Source organism: Falco punctatus (genome assembly GCF_963210335.1).
Source record: "Falco punctatus genome assembly, chromosome: 8".
NCBI classification, from domain to species: domain Eukaryota; kingdom Metazoa; phylum Chordata; class Aves; order Falconiformes; family Falconidae; genus Falco; species Falco punctatus.
This window is the reverse complement of record NC_137588.1, coordinates 11,333,709-11,355,460: the sequence shown is the minus strand read 5'-3', so window position 1 is coordinate 11,355,460 and position 21,752 is coordinate 11,333,709. Positions and strand designations below refer to the sequence as shown.

Here is a 21,752-nt window from a genome sequence, read left to right as displayed (position 1 = left end):
TTTTAAAGGGTTGCCTAAAAGAAGTAAACAGAGAGAACAGGTTGTGGTCTAGCAAGCCATTTAAAAGCTAAGTACTCTCCTGAAAGCCAGGGTCTGAAAATAACTGATTTGCATTCCTGATGAAGGCAGAGAATTTCCAAAAGCTGCCCTGTGTGCTGTTGGGAGTAGACTGAGAAGAATAAAATATGCAGTTGGATATTCTGTTACACTGTACGTCTCATCTGTATCTGATAGTTCAGATTATTTTAGTCCCTACAAAGTCCATACATAATTCATTACTGGTAATGCATACAGAGGAATTAGCAAGCATCACAGAGTTAATGTGGTTTTAACTGATCCATGCAGTGTCCTCTCACTTGTTTGGTTCGGACTGTTTCTTTGCCAAAAGTAATTAGATCATACATGGGGGAAAGCAAGTGAAAACACAAATACCTCTGAAATGTATGTAGGTGGTAATATCAGGCATTATTAAAAAATGGGTGTGGTCAGTTGATTTTACAACTAATTTTATTTTTTTTTTCCCTGTCCATTATCCTAAACATTATTTTTCAAATTGATCAAGCACTGAAGAAACCTTTACACTTCTCAAGCTTTGAATGGCATTAGATGGGTTACAAAGTATAAGGCTTTTGAAGCTGATTGTTTAGATGCAGTTGAGACAAAACTCCAAGTATTTTGATAATCCTGCTTCCCTTTCCCAGTTTTGTTTTATGTTAAGCATTTGAATGGATAATTTGATTAAGCAGTTTGAATATTTTTTCCTTGATTATCTCTAAATAGCACTTGGATTCGCTGCACAAATAAAGAAGCCTGACTTCAAAGGAGGCTGTCTTTTCCAGTTATCAGGGTAGTAATTAATAACAGGCACAGTACCTCTTTGCTGGCTAGTCATAATTCCATGTGTTTTGAGAAATTTTCCTATATTTGAAAGTGACTCTTTTCTAGAACTGCATATTTGGCTGAATGCAAAACTGTAAACAGGAAGAAGGGTGTCTACCTGTTAACTTGTATAAGTTTTAAAAGAGGTGTATATAAAATGCTGTATGATCATGTTAGTTTAGTAGGTACCTCACCATAATACACTATAATATATACTATAGTACACTACAGTGTTACTTCACTATAACAAAATATAATACATGCTATAGTACACTACAGTGTGTTAGTACTGTTGCATATGCTGGTAAATACATGGTTTCATATTTGTTTGACTGTTACTTTTAGTGTAGGAATAGTAGCATAGAGAGAAGTCTGGGTTTTCCTTGTTTTTAGTGCAGCTTGCATTGTGCACCATATGTGAAAATGTCAGTCACCTCTTGGTTCCAGATTCTGTGTAATCCCCTTGCTCACCATAGAAATATTTTTTTTCCCAGGCACTGTGAACCCTACCAAATGTTGTTGTCCTTTTGCACTGAAAATGGCAGCCTGTCAGCTTCTCCTGGAGATAACCACTTTTCTCCGAGAGACCTTTCCCTACATGCCCAGGCCACGTACTGAGCCTCTTGTGGTAAGTGGACAACACACTGTGGAGAAGGAGCCATGGCCACCGAAGTCATTGGGCTCTGAGCCTGTCTGAGGAGAGGCAGGGTGGGGCAGTGACTCAAGTGGATCTCTGACAGGGAGAAAGGAGCCCTTGTCTGGTGAATGGAAGATGGGCAGGGCACTCAAATGGGTTGATTAAGAAGGTAAGACTGTGGAAGCACATGCACTGGAAGTTCAAGAAAGTTTCAGAATAGAGAAGAGGGTAGCAGATGGATTGAGAAACTAGTGTGGGGGACCCGAGAGGGGTGGGAGATGGACTGCAGGAGGTGACATCTCATGTGCTACCTAGCTGATTAGGAGGGCCAGTTGACAGAGAACTGAACAAGGCAGTTAGAAGAAAGGAAAAGGATGATTTACAGAGAATTTGCTGGAGCTTAAAACTTGCAGATTTTTCGTTTGAGTTAAACAACAGAATTGAAGGGACTTGGGGGGGGGGGGAGAAAAGAGACAAAAGAAGCGAGGAAAGAAAGTCTCTGTGAGACTGAGAGGCACAGACAAATCCTGACATGAATAGTAAGCTAAATGACTGATAGGTGACAAGTAATTTTGTGAGTAGCAGAGCCCATGAAACCTGATTTCCAGTGGTTCACTCTTGTGTGGATTTTCTTATGACTAATGTGGTTTAATGCTGCCTTCAGTCTGTTGTTTCACAAAATACACAGGCACTCAGTTATCTTTTGTCAAATTGGGTTGAAGGTGACCATCAGCTCTTTAGAGGTGGTGAGCATGGCATGAGACAAGAACTGAGTGGCAAACATGCAGTTTCATCTTATAAGCCTGATTTCATTAGGAAATCAGGATAAAAATTATAAAGAAAGAATGAGAAGTTAAATTTCCAAGTGAACACGAAGGCTTTAGCCCTGCTATTCCAGTTTTTGTTAATAACACTTAGATCATATTTTGCTGATGACAGTTGTGCTTGACAGGCTGATTTGGCTGAGCATTACTGTAATTAAGTTATGAAATTTATTTCAAAGGCTTAGGTGACCTATGATGAAGTGACTCAGCCCCCAGGTATGCAAGAAGGCCAATTTTAAAAAACAGGGATAAATTCAGCAGAAATCTTCCTAAACACTTTATTGATATTTTTACCATGTAATAAATGACTGCGTCCAAAAGCAGGATAATACCAGGGTTTAGAATTCATTTCAGTTAAGTAGTTAGGCTTGGAACTAAGAATATGCTGGGTAATGAAGGTCAACAGAATTTGTGCTTTTGTGCCAGACAGAGATGTAACTGATTAATAGCTTTCCAGACTTGTTTATGGGATAGAAGGAGGAGAAATTATTCTGTGATGCGTAGGCAGAAGAAACATTAAGGTCACATTATGCAAGAGCCTATTAGAGAAAACGGCCATGGAGTGCTGCTTTTAACTTTGTATGGAGAAAAAAACCCAAAAAAACCCCAACAACCGAAAACATGGAAGTTTTCAATTCTAGAGATACTACAGACCATTTTTTTAGGCACCCAACTTTTCATATCCCAGGTTTTGTTATTGAGGAAGATAAAATATTTCCCTTATGGCAATCAACTGTTAGCTTTTCTGACAATCACTTATAATTTTCCCTGGAGATGCAAAGCTGACTGCAAATGGTTTGGAAACTTCAGCTGGTGTTAGATAGGCTAGTTAACCCATTTCAGCACAGCTCAGTCTAGAACATATGTTTGAGAAGACCATTTTTTATTTATGTATTTATTTTCAAACCCACTCTTAGAGTAGCAGGCTTTGTCACTACCCAAGTAACTCACAGTAACTTCTATGGGAGTTTTGTGTGCAAATTCCAGTATAAGATCTCCTGAGCCTACAGAATTTTATCTGGAATTTTTGGATAAATTCAGTGATATTGTCATTCACATTCATCAACCATTTATCCACAGCAAGGAACTTTGTGTCATCTTAGATTTTAGCTAGTTCCATCTTGGGTGGGGAGATCTCAAAGCTGATGATATCCCCAGTCAAAAAGCACAAATGGTGTTCTAAAAGAGCCTGGCATTTTAACTGTGTTTGCCAGTGTGGGAGTTCGCAGTCATTCTTTCTCTTTTTTTAGCTGTGGTTAGAGAAAGTGGATAATAATCCATAGCTTGTGGGATTTTAGGACTTCTGCTTTTTTGGCCCAAGCTGGTAGCCAGTAGATTGCACAAATGGTGCCATTTCTGTTAAAAGGAGAAAATGAGGGTGCAAAGTAGTTTCTCTCTGGTGCAACGGTGTTTGTTTTCTAGAATTTAAGTGCAGTCAATGCTTTTAATACTCCCTGTTTTCCTCTGTGTCCCTTCAGCCTGATCTGCACACGTAAAGCTTTCTGTGGGCCATGCTGTCACGGCCGTCACACTGCAGCTAGCTTTCTCTCAGCTTCTCTGCCTCTGATGAGTACAGTAGCAATGCATTCCCTAACCAACGACAACGAGCCTTTTGGAGCAGAGACCTAACCATCCACCCCACATCTTGGGCAACAGTCACCTTTTATTGCCACCTATCCATTAGGGACCATTTATGTGATTGATGCGTTTTCCCTCTCGTGAACTTGCAGACAGGGTGCCAATTCACTCAGCACTGTTCACCAGGCCCGTGTGTTAACACCTGTTAATTCTTCCATCCTGATAGCATGGCTCAGTGTGCTGCAAGCTCAAAGAATAGCTGGATTAGAAAATGTCAGGGTAGATGGAGAACTGTGTGGTAGACGTAAATTCCCATCTAAAGCGGTTCTTCCTGAAGCTTCTGTGGTTGCAGTGGAAAGCATGGGGGCTCATACCGCTTGCACATCTGTGTGGTCTCTACATTCTGATACAGGACCTGGAGAGCTGCAGGCTGCGTCTGGACCCTGAGATGGATCGGCACAGGTATGAAAGAAAGATCAGCTTTGCTGGCGTTCTGGATGAAAATGAAGATTCAAAGGATTCCCTGCACAGCAGCAGCCACACCCTCAAATCTGAGGCTGGTTTCGAGGAGAAAAAAGGTTTGTCAGCACAATGAGGCTTTTGTATTCTCAGGGCTTGTGAAGTGGCGCTTGATTTTATGTTTTCATTTGCATAGACTGTGTTAAAAAGCAGGCGGCCATGGAGTCACGTGGCTTTGAATCATTTCTGAGATGCTTCTGGCCTTCTGGGTTCAATATAATAAATGTGAGAAGCAAAGATGTTAAATTTTACGAAACACTGCTATGACTGAAACCGATTGAGAGCATTGCAAGATTTCTAAAAAGGAGGATGCCTTGATTCAAACTGTCTCTCAGTGAGATGCTGAGAGAAGCATCACTATTTGATTCACTTTAAAAATAAAGATCAAAAGTGTTCTTGATTGGTTTTTATTCTGATTACAGTTTTTAGTTTTGGGGAAACCACAGAGGGAAGATTGTGATCTTTCTGTGAAAATTTGTACTGGTTTGGAAGTCATGGCATCTCACAGAATTAGTGGTTGATCACTTGATCTCTTGAATTCTTTGCTACCACATGAAAAACACACACATGTGTGGCTTTTGATGGCTAGCAGATTATTGTTACCAACATATTGTATACTGTACAAGCAAACCTCAAGCTCACTGTGTTTGCTGAGAACAGCAGATTGTTTCCATTTTTGAGCCATCTCATGCAAAACTCACATACTATCTGATGGTACAAGTGTTGCAATACAATAGACAGTCATCGTGCGTATTTGCAATTAGTGGCTAAACTGCTAGGCAGTTACCTGTAAATGATTCTCCCTCTAAAAAGTCTTGTAGAACTGTTTAAATTCTGTCTCATAATAGCCATATAAAGGTGTGGATGTTTGAATGATAATTTTGATGATTGCTTGAAAAGGATAAATGTTTGATGATCATTTGAAAAGGATAGAGTCTGTGGCTGGTTATCCTCTAGGAATTGTAACGTGTATTAATGATTCAGAGGAGCTTTTACTGACTTCAGGGGGATTTGGATAAAGTTTGCATTGTCTTCAGCTGTGACCCTGCCACAATTACTGGAGAAAATATCAGAACTGCATCCAAGGCTCACATGGCGTAAAACTGCCTCCAAGATTGTGTCAGGTGAGACAGCCCATGAAGACAGCGAGGTATCCACCTGAGAAAGCTGGATAAACTCATGCTCAACCCCATTTTTTGTACCCTTGGTATATTGGCAGCCCAGAGAAGCGCACAGCCTTATGGTCTGTCTGACAGTCTAAGATCAGTAGGATAAGATGTCTCTAACTATTTAGATGAGGAAAAACTTTGTTTGGGGCTTGGGTTTTTTTGAACGTAGTTGTGTCGATTACTTGAAACAACTTTTCAGCCTCTCGGGCAGCAGTCCCATCCACTGGGATGTTACCTGAGTGGGAGAGTGCCTACAAGCATACAGTCCTGCTGGAAAATGCTGGTCTCTAATTGTCCTATTTTTATTAGAGACAATGCTGACTTAGGTTTTCCTTCATGTGTTGTTGTGCTACAGGCATCATGCAGAATTGAGTTATTTTTGCAAAGACAGTATTAGCTTTCTACATCCTTGACTCTGTCAAACTACATTTTCCCTGCAGTTTGAGCTTGATTTTTTTTTTCCCCACTCTCCCTTTTCCCTAAGCTGTCATGTAGTATTCCTTTACTAAAATTGCCTCTTTAATGCGTTTTAGAGATGGGAAAAGTGATTCTGGTAGGAAGGCTGAATCCTAATATACTAATATACTCTAGGAAAAATATATTTGCAGTATTTTGGAAGGTAAATAAATGCAAGATAATGTTATATTTAAAATTACAATAATGATGTTCTTGTCTCTGGCCACAGCATATTCTTCTGGGGATCCGCCTGGGCCAAACATAACTGATGCTGAGGCATCTTTCATAATCTGCACTCTTCTAGATAAGAAAATGCTGTATGAATGTAACTAAATTTTTCTTGCCTGCAGTGACAGGTTTCTTTACCTCAACCTCTTTAATAAGTACTAATCTGTTTCCTTTCATTTTTTCCGGAGTGTTAAAAACTTTGCTCTCATTGCTTACCCCAGGTGTGGCTTAACAGCTATCCAAAAGCTACGAGTTTACTGTATAGAATCTGCTCCAGGTAGGTCTGAAATACAGACACTAAAGCTAGGTAGAGGCAAGCTCTCAGAGGATCATATATAGTATTTGTGTGCTAAAATGGGGTTCTGCAGACTTCATGCAATGCAGTTACAAGTGTTTAAGTGGTTTGGTGTTCAGGGGAACTGAGCCACTGTATTGAGGCTAATCTGAACAGAATTCAAGCAGTAGAGATTGCTAAGGAACTCAGCGTGGTCACTTGGAGGGAGATTCTCTGGTCACTCAGCAGTGATTTGCCCAGCTCATTCACAAGGACTGAGGAGTAGCTCTCAAAAGCTGTCTTCGGCCAGGACATTAGCCACTGGAAATGGGAGTGGGAATTTGGTTCTGGAGGAATTAGGGGCACTCTCAGGAGTAAAGGTGTGTTTGATTTTTTCCTGAAGCCAAACCACAATTCTATTAAAGTATTTTGCTTTCCCGTGGTATCCAAAAAGCTGTATCCTGTTCATTCTCAACAACACACCAAAAGGTAATCGATCACACATGGCCTTGCCTGATTAGATCTGCAGTAAAATGACTGAGTGTTGCAACATTTGGACTGACATTCTGCCATGTACTGCCTTTGAACTAAAAGGAGAATGAAAGTGCAAACGGTTGGTGCTTTGAACATTGAACCATTTCATGTCTGTGCTCATCAAAAATGCAGAGTGTCAATGGATGTTGTTAATGCCTGAAAGCTGCTGATTTGTCTGAAGGAGAGGATCTACGTGCTCCCGTTTCCTCTAAAGCATTCTAATGACGAAGAGTAACATGCAGAGACACGGATTTATGCAAATCTTACTTCAAAGAAGTCTTGCGTGCTAACCTCATGAAGCAGACTACTCTTCTGCAGTCACACGTGCTGTATGAATAAATAATTGATCCTACTGCAGAGCTCAGTGAGGTTTACAGAACCCAGGCCCACAGGAAAATAGGTTTGTCCATGGTGCCTTGTTCATGCTTGGGATTCAGCCATCTATCCCTAGCAAGAGGTGATTCTGCACTAACGTAAACCCCAGGGGCTGGCAAAGAAAACTGCAATTTACATCCTTTGGGCAGATCCTGGTTCCTGTCGGGAACTGATTCAAATTGGTGTAAATCGTAGGTTTTCTTTGTCCATATTTTGGGTTTCTATTAGAACAGCTGACTCTACTTGCTAGTGGTTGAACGAGGGCTAGTTCCAAATACAGACAAGGCCTGAGGTGACGTACCAGGTCTCCAGGAAATGAGGTGCTGAACACATTTCCGTAAAGCATCTTTACTGCCTGATTGACAGAGCTGCATTGGCGGTGGCTTTGGAAGGGAGGCTCTGGCCTCACATTCCTTGGTAGAAGAAAAAGACGCTGCAATACAGGCTGGCAGCAGCGGGTCGGGAGGGAGGGGAGGGCCAGGATATCTTTCTTTTTTAAATGGGGAAAAATTAAGGGGAAAAAAGTCCTTTTTTATTCTTTTAATACAGTTCCCAGCAGGAAGATCAGGATAGGAGGCTCCCGCTTGCTCCAGATTAAAGGAACCCGCAGTTTCCGGGTGAAGAAGGGGGGTTCCCTTTCCAGCATTCGCCGGGCCGGCAGCCTAAAGAGCACCAAGTTATCACGGCAGGACTCAGAGTCTGAGAATGAGGAGCTGCAGCTGTCCCACAGCAGGGACACTGTCACTGATATAGGTAACTTAGACGAGTGGGTGGAAAGGGAGGGGACAGTAGGCAGGACCTAAACTCTCAATGTGATTGCAGCAGAGCTAGAAATGATGAGAGACCCCCATCCCAGCAGGCTAGGAAAAACCTAGGCTTCTTCGTAGGGACTGCCTGAACTAGTACCTGGGAGGAACATGGTTCAAATCCCGGGTGCAGCGTTGGCTCCATGCACAGGTTGTCAATTGAGAGCTCCGTGTTAGAGCATGAACTCTTGGAATGCTGATGCCTGCCAGCCAAACGCATGCTGTCTTTAGGGGAGCATATGCACGTGTGTATATGCACATACACACACCCCTAAACCGTATGATATAATGAATCCATGAGGTTATATGCATATATGGTATTTTATTGTCCATAGTAACAGATAGGAGATAAATATATATGTGAATACATGCCCTTCATATTCTGTGTAGGGTATGATGTCATTGACATGTTGTGTGACATGTAATATATATATTCCTATATGTAGAACATAACATGTACATGCTACATACTATATTTCTGCATATTGGCATATACATATATTTTTACAGCTTGCAGATGCTTTCCTTAGTCTTCGAAAGATGAATCACCATATATTTATCTTATGGAAACCAAATGCGCATCCTGCCACGAGAAATCTCCTTCACAGCTTAACTAAAGGGGCTCCCTCTGCTAGGGGTGTTAACAAAAACCTACAGTTTGGATACATTTGGAGCTGAAATAACCTCCCAGGCTTAATGGTCATTTTTATGTTGCCCATAAGATGCTTCAATATGTTAACGTGGAGACTGGGATCACCTGTTCTGTAGACTTTGGCAAGTCACAGTTCACTTAAAAAGGGAAAGAAAGGATTAACCACAATTCATCCCCAGCCATCTCTTAACAGCATTAATGTTAGTTTTATAGGAAGCCTATAGGTTATACAACAGCTGGAGGAAATACAGGGATCAGTGAAGTTCCCGGAGAAATCTCCCTTGCTTGAGTTCTTTAGGACTAGCATGCTAGAATCAGGATTTTTTTCCCCTTTCATCCCCACGACATTAGCAGTTTCCATGGGCAATTAGCAGTGACGTTGCCCATTGGCATTTCCAGTTGGATGCCACTTCTGGTTGGATTTTTGTTGACATTTTTAACCACAGAGCCCAGTCAATGCAGATCACTAAACCAACCATTTGCAGCATCTGAATGGTACAAATAATTTTTCTGATGTTTTTCATTTACCTTCTCCCCTTCCATTAAAGAAAAAAGCAGGGAGGGAGCAGCATTTGCTACTGACAAGACGGCCTGTGAGCCAAGTCTAAATGGTTCTTGTAATTGTCAAGCCAGCATGGTACAAGGATTGGGGAGGGGTGTCCAAACGCAGTCTTTCCAGTGTGGCATATTCTGTGTACTCTGATCCATTCCCACAAGGCTGGCCTGGCTTACAAGTGCTGTCCTTAGTCTTAAAGCACAATAGGGAGCAATAAAAACAACCACCTTTTGGGTATTTTTCTTTTGAAGAAGGGAGCCCTTGGAGCGCGAGTGAGCCTAGCATTGAGCCCGAGGTGCTGAGCAACACAGGCGCGGAGGAGAACTATCATCGGAACATGTCGTGGCTGCATGTAAGTATGAGTCACCAGCAGTGCTCTCAAGGATGGCATTTTCAGTAGGAATACCTTTGTGCTGGCATTAACCAGATCACAATCTGTGCTTTCTCCATATAGCATCAAGGATCTCAAGTGTAAACAAGCTGCAACCATTGGAAATCGTCTGTTTGCTGTTTCTAAAATGGACTAAACCCAGGAAATTTTTGTCTTGCTTCCTCCATCTATTTCATATATTTAGTTTGTAAGGAAAAAGGGACTATTTCTCTCTAGGGGTGCAGGGACAGACTTGTTACTTCAGCTGAAAAATCCATTAGCTCAGTATCTCCAGCATGGCTAGTAGCGGGGGTAGGTCAGGAAGACTAATAGAAAGGACTACAGTGTAAACTGGGCTCCCAGCTTCTGGGAAATGGCATTTGAGCTGGAGGTTCTGTTGTGACCACTGTGTTCACTAACTACCAGAATATTTTTCTTAGGGAGTTTTTCCAGCCCCTTTTTGAGCCACTTTATATATTTTTATTTCCATTAACTCTGTGGCAACAAACTTAATTATGCATCTTGTGGGGAAAAAAAATGTTTTGGAGCACTTTCTTTGATTCCATTAGATGCGTTCTATCGCACTGTCTAACACAACAGGGCCTTGTGTAGTTTTGACTCTCAAACAGATGGGGAGTACAGCAGTGCAAATGTGGTTCGATCATGCAGGGCCCAAGACATGCATTTTGGTCATCTCCTATGTACCTATGATTTAGACATGCTAAAACTCAGTTGGGCAAGTCTACACAGTTCAATCCACTGCTGTCCAAGGACTGTCCACCTCTACCTCTGTTGCCGCATGACACGCTGTGATGGTGCAGTACAGTCAGTGTGTCCTTGTGCACATGCATTGTAGAAAAGTTGGACTGACTCCCTGTGCACAGATCGATTGTATCCTACATATATGTATGAGTTTTAACTTGAGTTGCCTTTGGGAAAAACAACTGCCAATAATGAGTTGATATACCCCTCTTTCCTGCAAGTATTTCATACAGTCTGTTCTCAACTGCCCCGTTCCTATAGGGTGTGGGCAAGAACAGGCTTAATCTGATACTGTGATGTTGGAAGCGGTTCTTGATAGTTGTCTTTTTTGGAAGAGGGTGGCAGGCCAGGGAATTTAGGTGTCATGTCTTCCAAGCTAGTTCCTCAATCCCTGGACTACCCTGCTTCTCTGTCAGTACTCTAATGCTCTTCATAATGATTAGATCTCATTTGGAAATTCCAGTGTGCTAAACCAAGTATGTTAGACATGAGAGTGTGTACTAGGTAATGAGTTGCTCGAGGATAAAGGCATCTCCCTAGCTAGCAGCTTAGGATAAGTCATGGTGCATTTGCTCAATGTAGGAGGATGCATGGGCTCATAAATACGAGGTATAAACTGAAAGGAACTTGGAGATGTTTGTCTCACTTTACATGTGATTAGCCTGCATAGGAGAAAGGAAGATTTGAAAAATCACCTGTTCCATTAATGCCACGCAAGTACCAGTATCGCATGAGAACTTTCTCTTTTTGTTTGTTGGAAGGAAGGTGCGGGTGGATGGTCACTCAAACTACAGGCAAAACAAAGACCTGCTTTACTTAATGGTCATGAGCAAGCCACTCAAAAGGATCACTGGCTCCAGTTGCTTCTACACAGGCACCAGCATTTCCTCTGCCTGTCCCTTATGGCAGCCCACAGCATGATGTCCTCACTCTATGTCAGTGTACCGTAACTACAAGTTATAACAGTGGAGAAAAGGCTGGGTAGAGGCTATACAGTGCTGATCAGATTTATACCATTTGCACGTTGATACAACACTATTGGCTTGAGTTATTCCTGATTGACCCCAAAATAACATGAGGCCAGAACAGGCATGCAAAGACAAGAATCCTGCATATGCAGCACAGACTTGTTTTAAATCAAGCTCCTGACTTTTTAGAAGCCTAAGTATTTGAGGGTTGAGAGTGAAGTGGCTGCCTTACTTGACAGAGCTAGTAGACTGCAGCTGCACAGACCATAAATGGATGGGAAAGGTGAGATAGCTTCTTTTTGGTAGTTCTGAGCATTTCTGCACTAGGTTGTAGGATGAAGAAGAGGATTCATAAAGGCCAGTTATACCTACAGCATGAATGGCTTGGGGCTGCCTGTGTGTTTTCCTCAGAGTGCTACTACTAAGTGTCTGGGTTTGTGTGTAACATGAAGCCCAATGTACAAAGAGCTGCTGGACTGAGCTTCACTCCTCTGGGAAGAAACCCTCTGAGTTACACCAGAGAGTAGACAGTGAAGTCTTGACTTACCCCAGGCTGTCTTTAATTAGTTTAGGGACTAATAGCAGTGTCACTGTGGCAAAGCAGGGATCAGAATAGCTAAATGCACAGATATTTACTCTGTTTCTTAGATGGGTTTTTAGAGCTCCTTGTTTCCATATAGCAACACCACTAGATGTAGTAACTGAGCCACTAACATAAAGCCAGGCCGGGTGGGCCTACCCAAGCACAGTGAGGGAAGCATATGCAGAACAACTGGCACAGCTTACTCAAAAGCATACTGAGATGTTTCTTTTCCTACTCCTTGAAGGAAACTAACCCTCAAACTTGATGGTTTTGCAGCTTAAATGATGATTGAGTAGTTGACAATTTCTGGTCTAAGCCCTCATCTCAGAGTGACGATACAACAGCTTTCTGCAAACTGAGAGAATACTGTTTTCCTCAGCCTTAATCTTGCCACCAGCCAAACATCCACATCTACAGCAGCTCTGTCTCTTCATTTCCTTGTTAATACTAGTGTTTCTTTAGCCGTGCCTAGCTAGATTGTAAACCACTTGTAAGTATGGAGCTCTGCACCGACATGCATGTCTTTTCAAAAAGCTGTGTTGAGCTTCACGGCTCCCCAGCTAGGCTGTGGGCAAGTTAGCTTGACTGTCCCCATCACAGGCTGTCCTACGCAGTTCTCTGTGTAATTCCCTTTCTATAAGTAACTCTTCTTTTTTTCCCCCCTAAGGTTATGATCCTATTATGCAACCAGCAAAGTTTCATATGTACCCACATTGACTACTGTCACCCACACTGCTACCTCCATCACAGCCGGTCCTGTGCTCGCCTTGTCCGGGCCATCAAACTCCTGTATGGAGACACAGTGGACTCTCTGCGAGAGAACAGCACGTTGAACAGTGTGGCAAGAGGCAAAAAACAAAAGGAAGTGAGTAGATAAAAAAAAGCAGAATGTTTTGGGGTTTGTCTGGGCAGGTCATAATTACCTTCAAGTACTGCATAATGTACTCAAACAGTTCTTTCACTACAAAATGAACACAGGCCTTGTAAATGCAGCTGTGCTGTAAAAAGAACTATTAAGTCATTTAGGATTCTGGAAGGAACGTAATCTGTATTGATTGGGAAGAATCTCAGTTGCTGATAAGGTTGTTTAAAAGCTTATAACCTGACTTAAATTTTAATGTTCTTTAATGGCCGCTACTTCTCAGCCCCTGGAGTCCAATCTCTGTTTTTTTCAGGGTTCACCTCATCTGTTAGTAAGAATCACTCTTGAAATTCCTCTAAAATCTTGCATAATTTCTTCCTTTGAGGACTAAACTCTCAGAACTGTTCCAAGAATTATATGCATTAGTATTTACTGTTAGTCTCTTTAGTGGCACATTTGTAATGACTAGTTCATCAGGTTATTCAAACAAGATTGTGCCTTTTTAGCCATATAAGTGGTGCCTTTAACTTCAGTGGAAATATATTTGTGCTTTCAGTGAAGTGCCCACCCAGGTACCAACTGAATCATGTCAACAGTTGGTTAATACTTTCGTGTTCTTGACCACAACAGACTAAGGTATTCTGAATACTTGTAATAGTAGAGCCATTGAACTACTTTGCAGTAATGTTGAAAACAAAAGTGTTCACGAAATTCTCATGAAGATTTAAGTTGAGTAAAGAGGTTACCATCCCTGTAAGTGGAAAATGACGGAGTAGGAGAAAGTTCGTAACATTTCTTTGTCAACCAGCAGATTGTTTCCTGTCAAGTTGGAAAATCGAAGGGTACTTGTATGGAACAAAGCACAGAGCATATGAAACAACAGCTAATGATTCTACTTCACTGAAAACTGTAACCCTTTGACACAGAGAAGTAGTGTGTCAGTTATTGAGGAAGACAGGCAGTCATTTCCCCTACAGAAGGCAGGCTTGAGATGAGCAGCTGGCAGTGTTCATGAAAGGCAGCAAAAGAACTCCGTGCATTACTGTGTGTTGTTTCATCTATAGCTTTGAATTGCAAGGCAAAGTGATACACATTTAATCATCCATCAAACCATCAAAGCCTTTAAGCAATAGCAAGGAAAAAAGAGGCTGGGAGGCAATAAGGTTTCCTACAAACACGTGCCCCATGTTTGTACAGATGTGACTGCGGGAGAGTGATAACTTCTGAATTTCATGTAACTGTAGACTTTTCATCCCGGTTCTTCATACTCTGGAATTCTTCAGGTGTTGTCATTCTCTGACTGCATGGACACCATTTCCACACTTATCTGGGATCCAGAAGAACCTCTTTTTTTACAGCTTGCAGAATGAAAAGCTGGAGGTAGCTGCAATATGCAGACCTGGCTGTGTGCTCCATGGGGCTTTGTGAGCTCTCCGGTAAATGGGGACCCCCTGTGTTAATCATCAGGCTACTTGATTGAGGAGAAAAGCCTGTGCCAACCCAGCATTCTGGGAAAAGTCCTTGGTATTGCGAATAATAAACATCAAAAGGATTTGTCATTATCACTGTCATTGACAATCTGCTAGGGACAACTCTCAGGCAGGTGTGAAATCTTTAGATTTTAGGAAATCTAAATGTGAAGTCCACTCTTTTTTTATTATTTATTTTTTTATTTTTTTTTCCTTCCAGTGCTCAGACAAGTCATGCTTGAGAACTCCTTCTCTGAAAAAGAGAGTGGTCGATATCAACTTGGAAGGGAAGAAGGACTCTGGAATGCTAAAATACATCAGGCACCAGGTACTGACCAGGCCGTATGCTAGTTAGGGAGGCTGATACATAGATGTCAGGTTACACTGCAACAAGAAGGAAAATGTATATGGATCTCCAAGCCTGTGTGAAGAACTGTTCCTGAATATGAATCAGTTCAGCTCTGCATATTTTCCCCAGCTGAGTAATGCTAAATTTAAGCCTCTTTAAGGTAACCCTGTCAAGAATCCTTCAAACATGTAGCTCCATTAAACTGCAGTCTGCATCTCTGGCTTCCTATAGGGACATATGCATCAAAACTGGGGATTAAAAAAAAAATAATAATTAAAAAAACCCACATGTGTGTCCAAATACAACCTGTCAGTTTACAGCAATAATTTTCTTTGTTCTTTCTTGTTCAGTATTCCTGAAGAAGCAACAGGCTTTTCACAGGCTTTTTCTTGGCAGTCCTTGATATTTTCATGGATCTGTATCACTGTTTGTGCACCACCTTGGAGAGTCTGGGTTTCCTTTCATCCTCTTTATCAGTGTTTTTGTGACATGAGTGACTAGTACACGATTCAAGGAACTAGGCTGCAAACACTGCTCTTTCAGTGCAGGCTGAAAGCGATGTTCAGAAGAAGCCTTATCTGAAATGGCTGAAACAAGAAGTTACCAGTGGGTAATGTGCAGACCAAAACTAGGGTTTGCTGTAAGGCATGACTTGTTTTTTTGCAGGTAATGAGCCTCTCCCCTGCACCTTTGTCACTGCTAATCAAGGCAGCTCCTATCCTCACAGAAGAGATGTATGGGGACATCCAGCCAGCGGCATGGGAGCTCTTGCTCAGTGTGGATGAGCACATGGCTGGGGCAGCAGGTAAGAGAACAAAACCACTTAGTATGGCTAACCTTGCAAGACAGCTTTGTAATGGAAGAGTCTGAATGCCACCAAGGGTTTATTGGGAACTGTTTGGTTTTCATAGACCTGCATGTGTTTTTGGGCTCTGTACAAAAGAGGTAGTCAGAAGGATCAGGAAGGCAGTCTCTCAGACCCTGGTTGTGGTCCGTGATTAGAGAGCATCAAAATTAGTATTTGTGTTTAGTTGGATTTCTAGGCAGAGGAAATAGTGATTTTGTCCATCTAGAGTTTACTCAAGTGCTTTGTATGTTGCCTCATGGAAATTGTTAGTACCAGTTGAAGGCTGATACAAAAACAGAGAAAAGGGATAAGAGTGGAACTGTCATAGCCCCTCTGCTTTGTTGAAAGGAAAATTCTCATATTGCATGGAGACAACAGCATTGCTCAATAAGTAGTCTTATGGTGTGGTATTTATCTAAATTTTCCATTTCCCTTTGGTATTAAATTGTGCAGATGATATTTGCTGATGACACATAGTTGGGAGTCATCTTTAAGACAGAAGATTAGTACATCATACACCTGTGAGAGTATTACCTTGAAGAAGAAATTCCAGATATGAGTTGAAATTTATTACTACAAAGTGTAAGATCATGTCCTTGCAAACTAATAATAAGGATTTTTCTGTTATGAGCTTGAATCTTCTCCACCAGTGCACAGTGTACTTCCTCAGCCACAGGTCTTCTCTGTGCTCTTCCCTTCACCTTTGTCTTTCCCAGGCCAAGACAGGAAGAGAAAGGAACGAAACAAAGAAAAGAAACAAACTGCCTGAAACTGCACTCTTTTCTCTCCTTCAAGTCCCTTTCTGGGGGAATAATTTTGTATACTCTTTCTTTCTTGTCAAAAATTTACCATGGCTCACAGGGAAGGGAACAAAGCTTTGCTACTTTTCCTGAGGAGTGCTAGCTGGCGGCTCCTCCAAAGCAGCCTCTGAGCTACCTCTTTCTCCATCTCCCATTCCTGAAGGAAGGTTTAAAATCTATTTGAGGGTCTGTAGTAGCTTTTTTAGTAGAGAGTGATTTCAGCCCAAGCATAAATCACCTTCATCAAGGTCAAAACCTGAAAACCTACAATGTTGCTATCCACAAGCTGAAGAACTTGTGTGTTGGTGTACAACAGCACCATCTACTGAGCCCTGCCAAGGCTGTATTTCTTTTTTTGGTTACCTCAGTACGAGATTATGAGTTCACACTTTTAAAATCAGTCCTACTAAGACTTGACATAGTTACATTGAAAAGATGAAAGAGTAGAAAGTTCTCTGAGCTGGTGAAACAGGAAGGTCCCCACAGATTTGGAGCAGGGACAAGTGCTCACAGTGCAAGACAGGACCCAGGCAGCCAAAGAGCCGCCTTGTTTTTCTGCAATGTTCAAATGGCCTCCATTCAGCACTGCTCTCATGCCTGGCACCTTCTGAATCAGTGTTGAGGCAAACACGATGGCAAATGTCCTGTTTCTGCTGTGGACAAACAGCCATCAAATCTAGAGATATTGCCTCCAGTGCTCTGTGGTGAGCAACTGGTCAAAGCAGCCATGGATCCTCTGACACCCACCGAAATCCCACAGCAACACTGCTCTCTCTGCTTTTGTTTTGTGCTCAGTGCCCCTCAGACACCCATCTAAATTAATTGGCTTCCATCAGTTTGGAGCTTGACTATGTCTGTTTATACTACAATATGCTCCACTGAAATGACTATGGGCCAGCTCAGCTTCTATTGTGCTGTTTTCCGTCATGACCTGGTCCTTTGCCTTGCAATTCGTAGCAACCCCATTTTCTCTTGGAGGCAGTTTGTGACGATTGTGCACGGTGCCCATTTGACTAAGAACCTTTCTTTTTGGTTTTACCTGTGAAAATAGACAGGTGAGACCTGGGGGCACTGTCTCCTGCTCTGAGGGGAACACAGAGCTTCTGTTAAACCAGTCTATATTAATCATCACAGAAATCACTTGGAAGCTGAATCTTTGAAAGTCAAACCTGATTATTCCTGTTACTTCAAGAGATGCTTCTTATTTTAAATTAGTAATGACTGAGATTTTTCATGAGAGGAGCAAAGCTGTATTTTATTTTAAAAGCAGGTTTTCCAGAAGCTTTTCCAAGCTTCACGTGTAATGCTGTGTGGCTCCAAAAGGTGGAATCGTGCGTGCTTGGTTTCATGAAGCAGTACAGTTTTTGCTAAGCCTGGTAGACTGCTGATCTCATTTCTGGAGCCAAGATTAGGTTTGCTTTGGTGGGGGTTTGTACAGCTGCAGTTTTTCTCTGCCAAATAAACAGATTCTTAAGGAAAACAGATGATCAGATGTTGTCTCCCTGCAGCCGCCATGTTCCTGCTGTGTGCTGTGAAAGTGCCAGAGGCTGTTTCTGACATGCTGATGTCCGAATTTCATCACCCAGAGACAGTGCAAAGACTGAATGCCATTCTCAAATTTCACACGCTGTGGAGATTTAGGTATCAAGTCTGGCCAAGGATGGAAGAGGGCGCACAGCAGATCTTTAAGGTAGATAGGACACGTGAAAGACAACATTGCTGTTTACAGCTTGCCTTCTGGGATAGATGTGTAATGACACACTGCCATGAAATTGCCTGAAAATCTGTTTAGAGAAAAAAATGGTTGTGTAAGTTACGCTAGTGGGGGAGGTGATGTGTAGAACTCCTGTACAAAATGGGGAGAGTATAATGGGCACACAGGTCAGGAAAAACATCAGAGAAAGAAAAAAATGCTTGTCATACATGGTGTTACAGTGTAGTGAGATAACAGAGTTGGGAAAAAATTGCAGAGGTAATTAATGTCCAGGGTACTTTTGCTCATGTTTAATTAGCAGTACTGACATTAATAATAGTCTGCTGTAATGAAATGTCTTTCATGATTTTGTTTAGATCCCTCCTCCAAGTATAAACTTCACTCTGCCTTCTCCCGTCCTGGGAATGCCATCTGTGCCAATGTTTGATCCACCCTGGGTCCCTCAGTGCAGTGGGAGTGTGCAAGATCCTATAAATGAAGATCAGTCGGTAAGCAGACATTGTGAGAGTAAGCACTGTTTTTTCTCTGTAGCAGCATGGGGGAAGTTAAGCAAAAAGATGTGGACTAACTGAGTTTTCTTGTCATCCTCAGCTGGGAAAAATCTTGTACATAGTGCGTGTAGGGCACACAGAATTTTCTGCATGGGCATAAGGCTTTTCTGTTTGCTCACTGAGGTACTGTACTGCATATCATATCCCTGTGTGAGCAGTAACTCAGATCTTAGGAGCCCACAGCTGTTCTCTCCCCAAAAGAACATTAGTTCACTTGAACTACTTGACAGACAGTTTTCTCTGTGGCATCTCTTGGGAGAAGTCTGCACCAAAGCTTGTTGTAGACACAACTGCAAGAGAAGTCTCCTGGTGAACCTCTGTTCAGCTAGCACTAGTCTGATTTGCATTTTGAAACTGAGTTGTTGAATGTCACTGAGGTCTCTGGCAGAAAATGCAGGATGCGTGCATCTTAACTAACAGCTTCAGGCTGTGTTTCTTCTCTTTTCTTCCTGACAGAAGTCATTTTCAGCCAGAGCTGTGTCACGTTCCCATCAGCGAGCTGAGCACATCTTGAAGAACCTGCAGCAGGAGGAAGAGAAGAAACGCCTGGGCCGGGAAGCCAGTCTCATCACTGCCATCCCCATCACACAGGAGGCCTGCTATGAGCCAACTTGCACACCCAGCTCAGAGCAGGAAGAAGAAGGTGTGCTCCAGGGCCAGGAATGGCATTCCAGGAATCTGAGAGCACCTGCCACCAACATAGAGCACTGCTTAGGGGTGTGATGTCCAGGAACATAGATTGTTAGTGTTAGGAAAGTCACAACCACATCCATTTGTTGAAGAGTCCAAGTCATTGATAAAAAGTGTAATTAAAAATTTGTGCAAGAAAACCACAAAACCTTGGACATATTGAGTGCTCACAGTGTGAACTGAAGTCCCTTACCTTTTCTCCCCCAACTTCAGTGGATCTTGCCTGCATGTAACATCTCAAAGCTCCCAGCATCTTGCAGGATTGAATATGTGACACTAGGAATGAAGTTTGCCTTTTCTAACTTTAACTGTTTAATAATTAAAGTATGGGAGGATCTGTCTTAAGACACATAGCTTAGGATAGACTGAATTGACCCTGGAGTTTTCTACCTTTGTGGTGGCTAGTGGGAGAGCCTAGATGACCCACTCAACCTCAGTACCAAACTTCCAGACAGTCAAAGTTATGTGACGTGATTCATGAAAAGCTTAGTCTTTGGGTGAGGATTTTCACTGGTCCAGGCTAGCAGCACAAAGCTGTCATTAAAGGCATTCCAAGGTATGTGCATTAGGTGAGTACAGTGATGTTCAGGTCTAAACGTACACTGGGAAATCTGTGAGCAGAAATCTGTGAACAGGATGTAGATGAAAAGAAGTACAGAGCTGACTCAGTTACAATGTGACTCACCAAAGCATTGTTATGGAGCAGTGCTCTGCTGGTTCCCAAAGCATGAGCAAATTACCTATCTGACCGATCTTTACAGATTTTAAATTGTGCCTTTTGAGTGTCACCTGACTTGAATTTTCAATGTTCCAATTTGGTTGTAAGTGCTGTCCTCCAGAAAGTTCCCTAAAGTCTGTCAGTTGGATCTGGATTGACATGTCCCGTTCTCTTTGTCAGTAGAAGAAGTTGCCAACCTGGCCTCCCGCCGTCTCTCTGTGAGTCCTTCCTGCACCTCCAGTACATCTCATAGGAACTATTCTTTCCGCCGTGGCTCTGTCTGGTCAGTGCGGTCAGCAGTCAGTGCAGAAGGTGGGTTGACTTCACTTTGAAGTGTCCTTTCCTGAGATTTCAGTCACTGGAAGCCTTTCCTGTTGAACCGTAAAGCTGGTGGCATTTCCTTTTGCTGAATGTATTCCCAGGCTTGAGCCAGTTTATAATGAATTACTGCCCTGCATTATCTTAGTCACCCCTGCTGTCACAATGTCTTCATCTTTCATTTAGACAGTAGTGCCATCGAAAGCATTCTAGCTTTAAAATGGTAATGAAATGGGATTTCATCAAAAAGAATGGGTTCCCTACAAGAAAAGAAATGGAAATGGAAGAAACATATATTTACAATGAAAATTCTTGATCAAGAAGTTGGCTGGAGGCTCAGTTTCTTCTTGGGTAGAGAGCAGTAAACCTGCTGTGCTTGCACAGCGATCAGCCAGCCTATCATTTTTTGTTCTGTTTGTACAGAACCTAATATAAATGTTTATCTAACCTGCCTGGATAATACCAGAGCTTATTCACTAACACTCACCTTCTACTCTTCTTACTGCTCCAGATGAAGAACACACTACAGAGCATACTCCAAACCATCATGTGCCACAACCACCTCAAGCTGTGTTTCCAGCATGCATCTGTGCAGCAGTGCTCCCCATTGTCCATTTGATGGAAGATGGAGAAGTTCGGGAGGATGGAGTAGCTGGTACTGCCCTAGATTAAACTTCAAGGGGTTCTGGCTCAAGGGTGGTGGAACCTGTGAGGACTTTGAACAATGGCTTACATTTGTTAGGTGCCATAACTAAAGTGGAAAAGAGGTGTAACACAGTCACAATGTATTTGCTCACAGTTCGTGTTTTCTAGAAGTATTACGCAACGCATATTGTTATGAGTATTAATGAATAATCTATTAAATCCTCACAAACTATTTGGAAGTAGATTCACAACAGAAATGTGAATTTGTAGGGTTTTTCCTTTTTTTTTTTCTTCACAATTTGTGTTTTGTTTTGAGAGTTTTGATCTTTTGGGGCCCTAAAAAAGCCATCGATTCAAAATACTGAGAAGTGAAAAGGGTCTAGTGAGGGGATCCCAGGATGGTAAGTGGCCTAAAACAGGTGTTTTGTGAGGAGCGGTTGCAGAAGCTGGGCTTGTTTGCTGTGATGAAAAGGAAACAATGAGTTAGAGGAACTCTGACCTAGAGGTTACAACTTGGGAAGTTCAGGTTAGAAATTGGTAAGTGACTTCATAACCAGGAGCATAGTGCAATTTCCATTGCTTGTTTGTCCACAGCAGTTATCAAGCCTTGGCTAGTCAA

At 42.1% G+C, this 21,752-nt stretch overlaps 1 protein-coding gene across 17 annotated transcripts in view; it reads left to right on the top strand.

Moving 5' to 3' along the window:
* Nucleotides 1–21,752, top strand: part of UNC80 (unc-80 homolog, NALCN channel complex subunit) — a 140,975-nt gene that overhangs the window by 67,601 nt on the left and 51,622 nt on the right. For 11 of the 17 annotated variants that reach the window (XM_080398337.1, XM_080398336.1, XM_080398331.1 and 8 more), the window contains exons 25-36: nt 1,374–1,507; nt 4,331–4,496; nt 8,023–8,226; nt 9,739–9,839; nt 12,838–13,035; nt 14,722–14,829; nt 15,517–15,655; nt 18,006–18,187; nt 18,568–18,699; nt 19,219–19,405; nt 20,351–20,482; nt 21,000–21,143. In XM_080398337.1, the coding sequence (XP_080254463.1) occupies nt 1,374–1,507; nt 4,331–4,496; nt 8,023–8,226; nt 9,739–9,839; nt 12,838–13,035; nt 14,722–14,829; nt 15,517–15,655; nt 18,006–18,187; nt 18,568–18,699; nt 19,219–19,405; nt 20,351–20,482; nt 21,000–21,143 (1,827 nt within the window). The remainder of the gene's footprint in view (nt 1–1,373; nt 1,508–4,330; nt 4,497–8,022; nt 8,227–9,738; nt 9,840–12,837; nt 13,036–14,721; nt 14,830–15,516; nt 15,656–18,005; nt 18,188–18,567; nt 18,700–19,218; nt 19,406–20,350; nt 20,483–20,999; nt 21,144–21,752) is intronic. The other 6 variants (XM_080398332.1, XM_080398327.1, XM_080398326.1 and 3 more) reach the window with 3 other exon arrangements.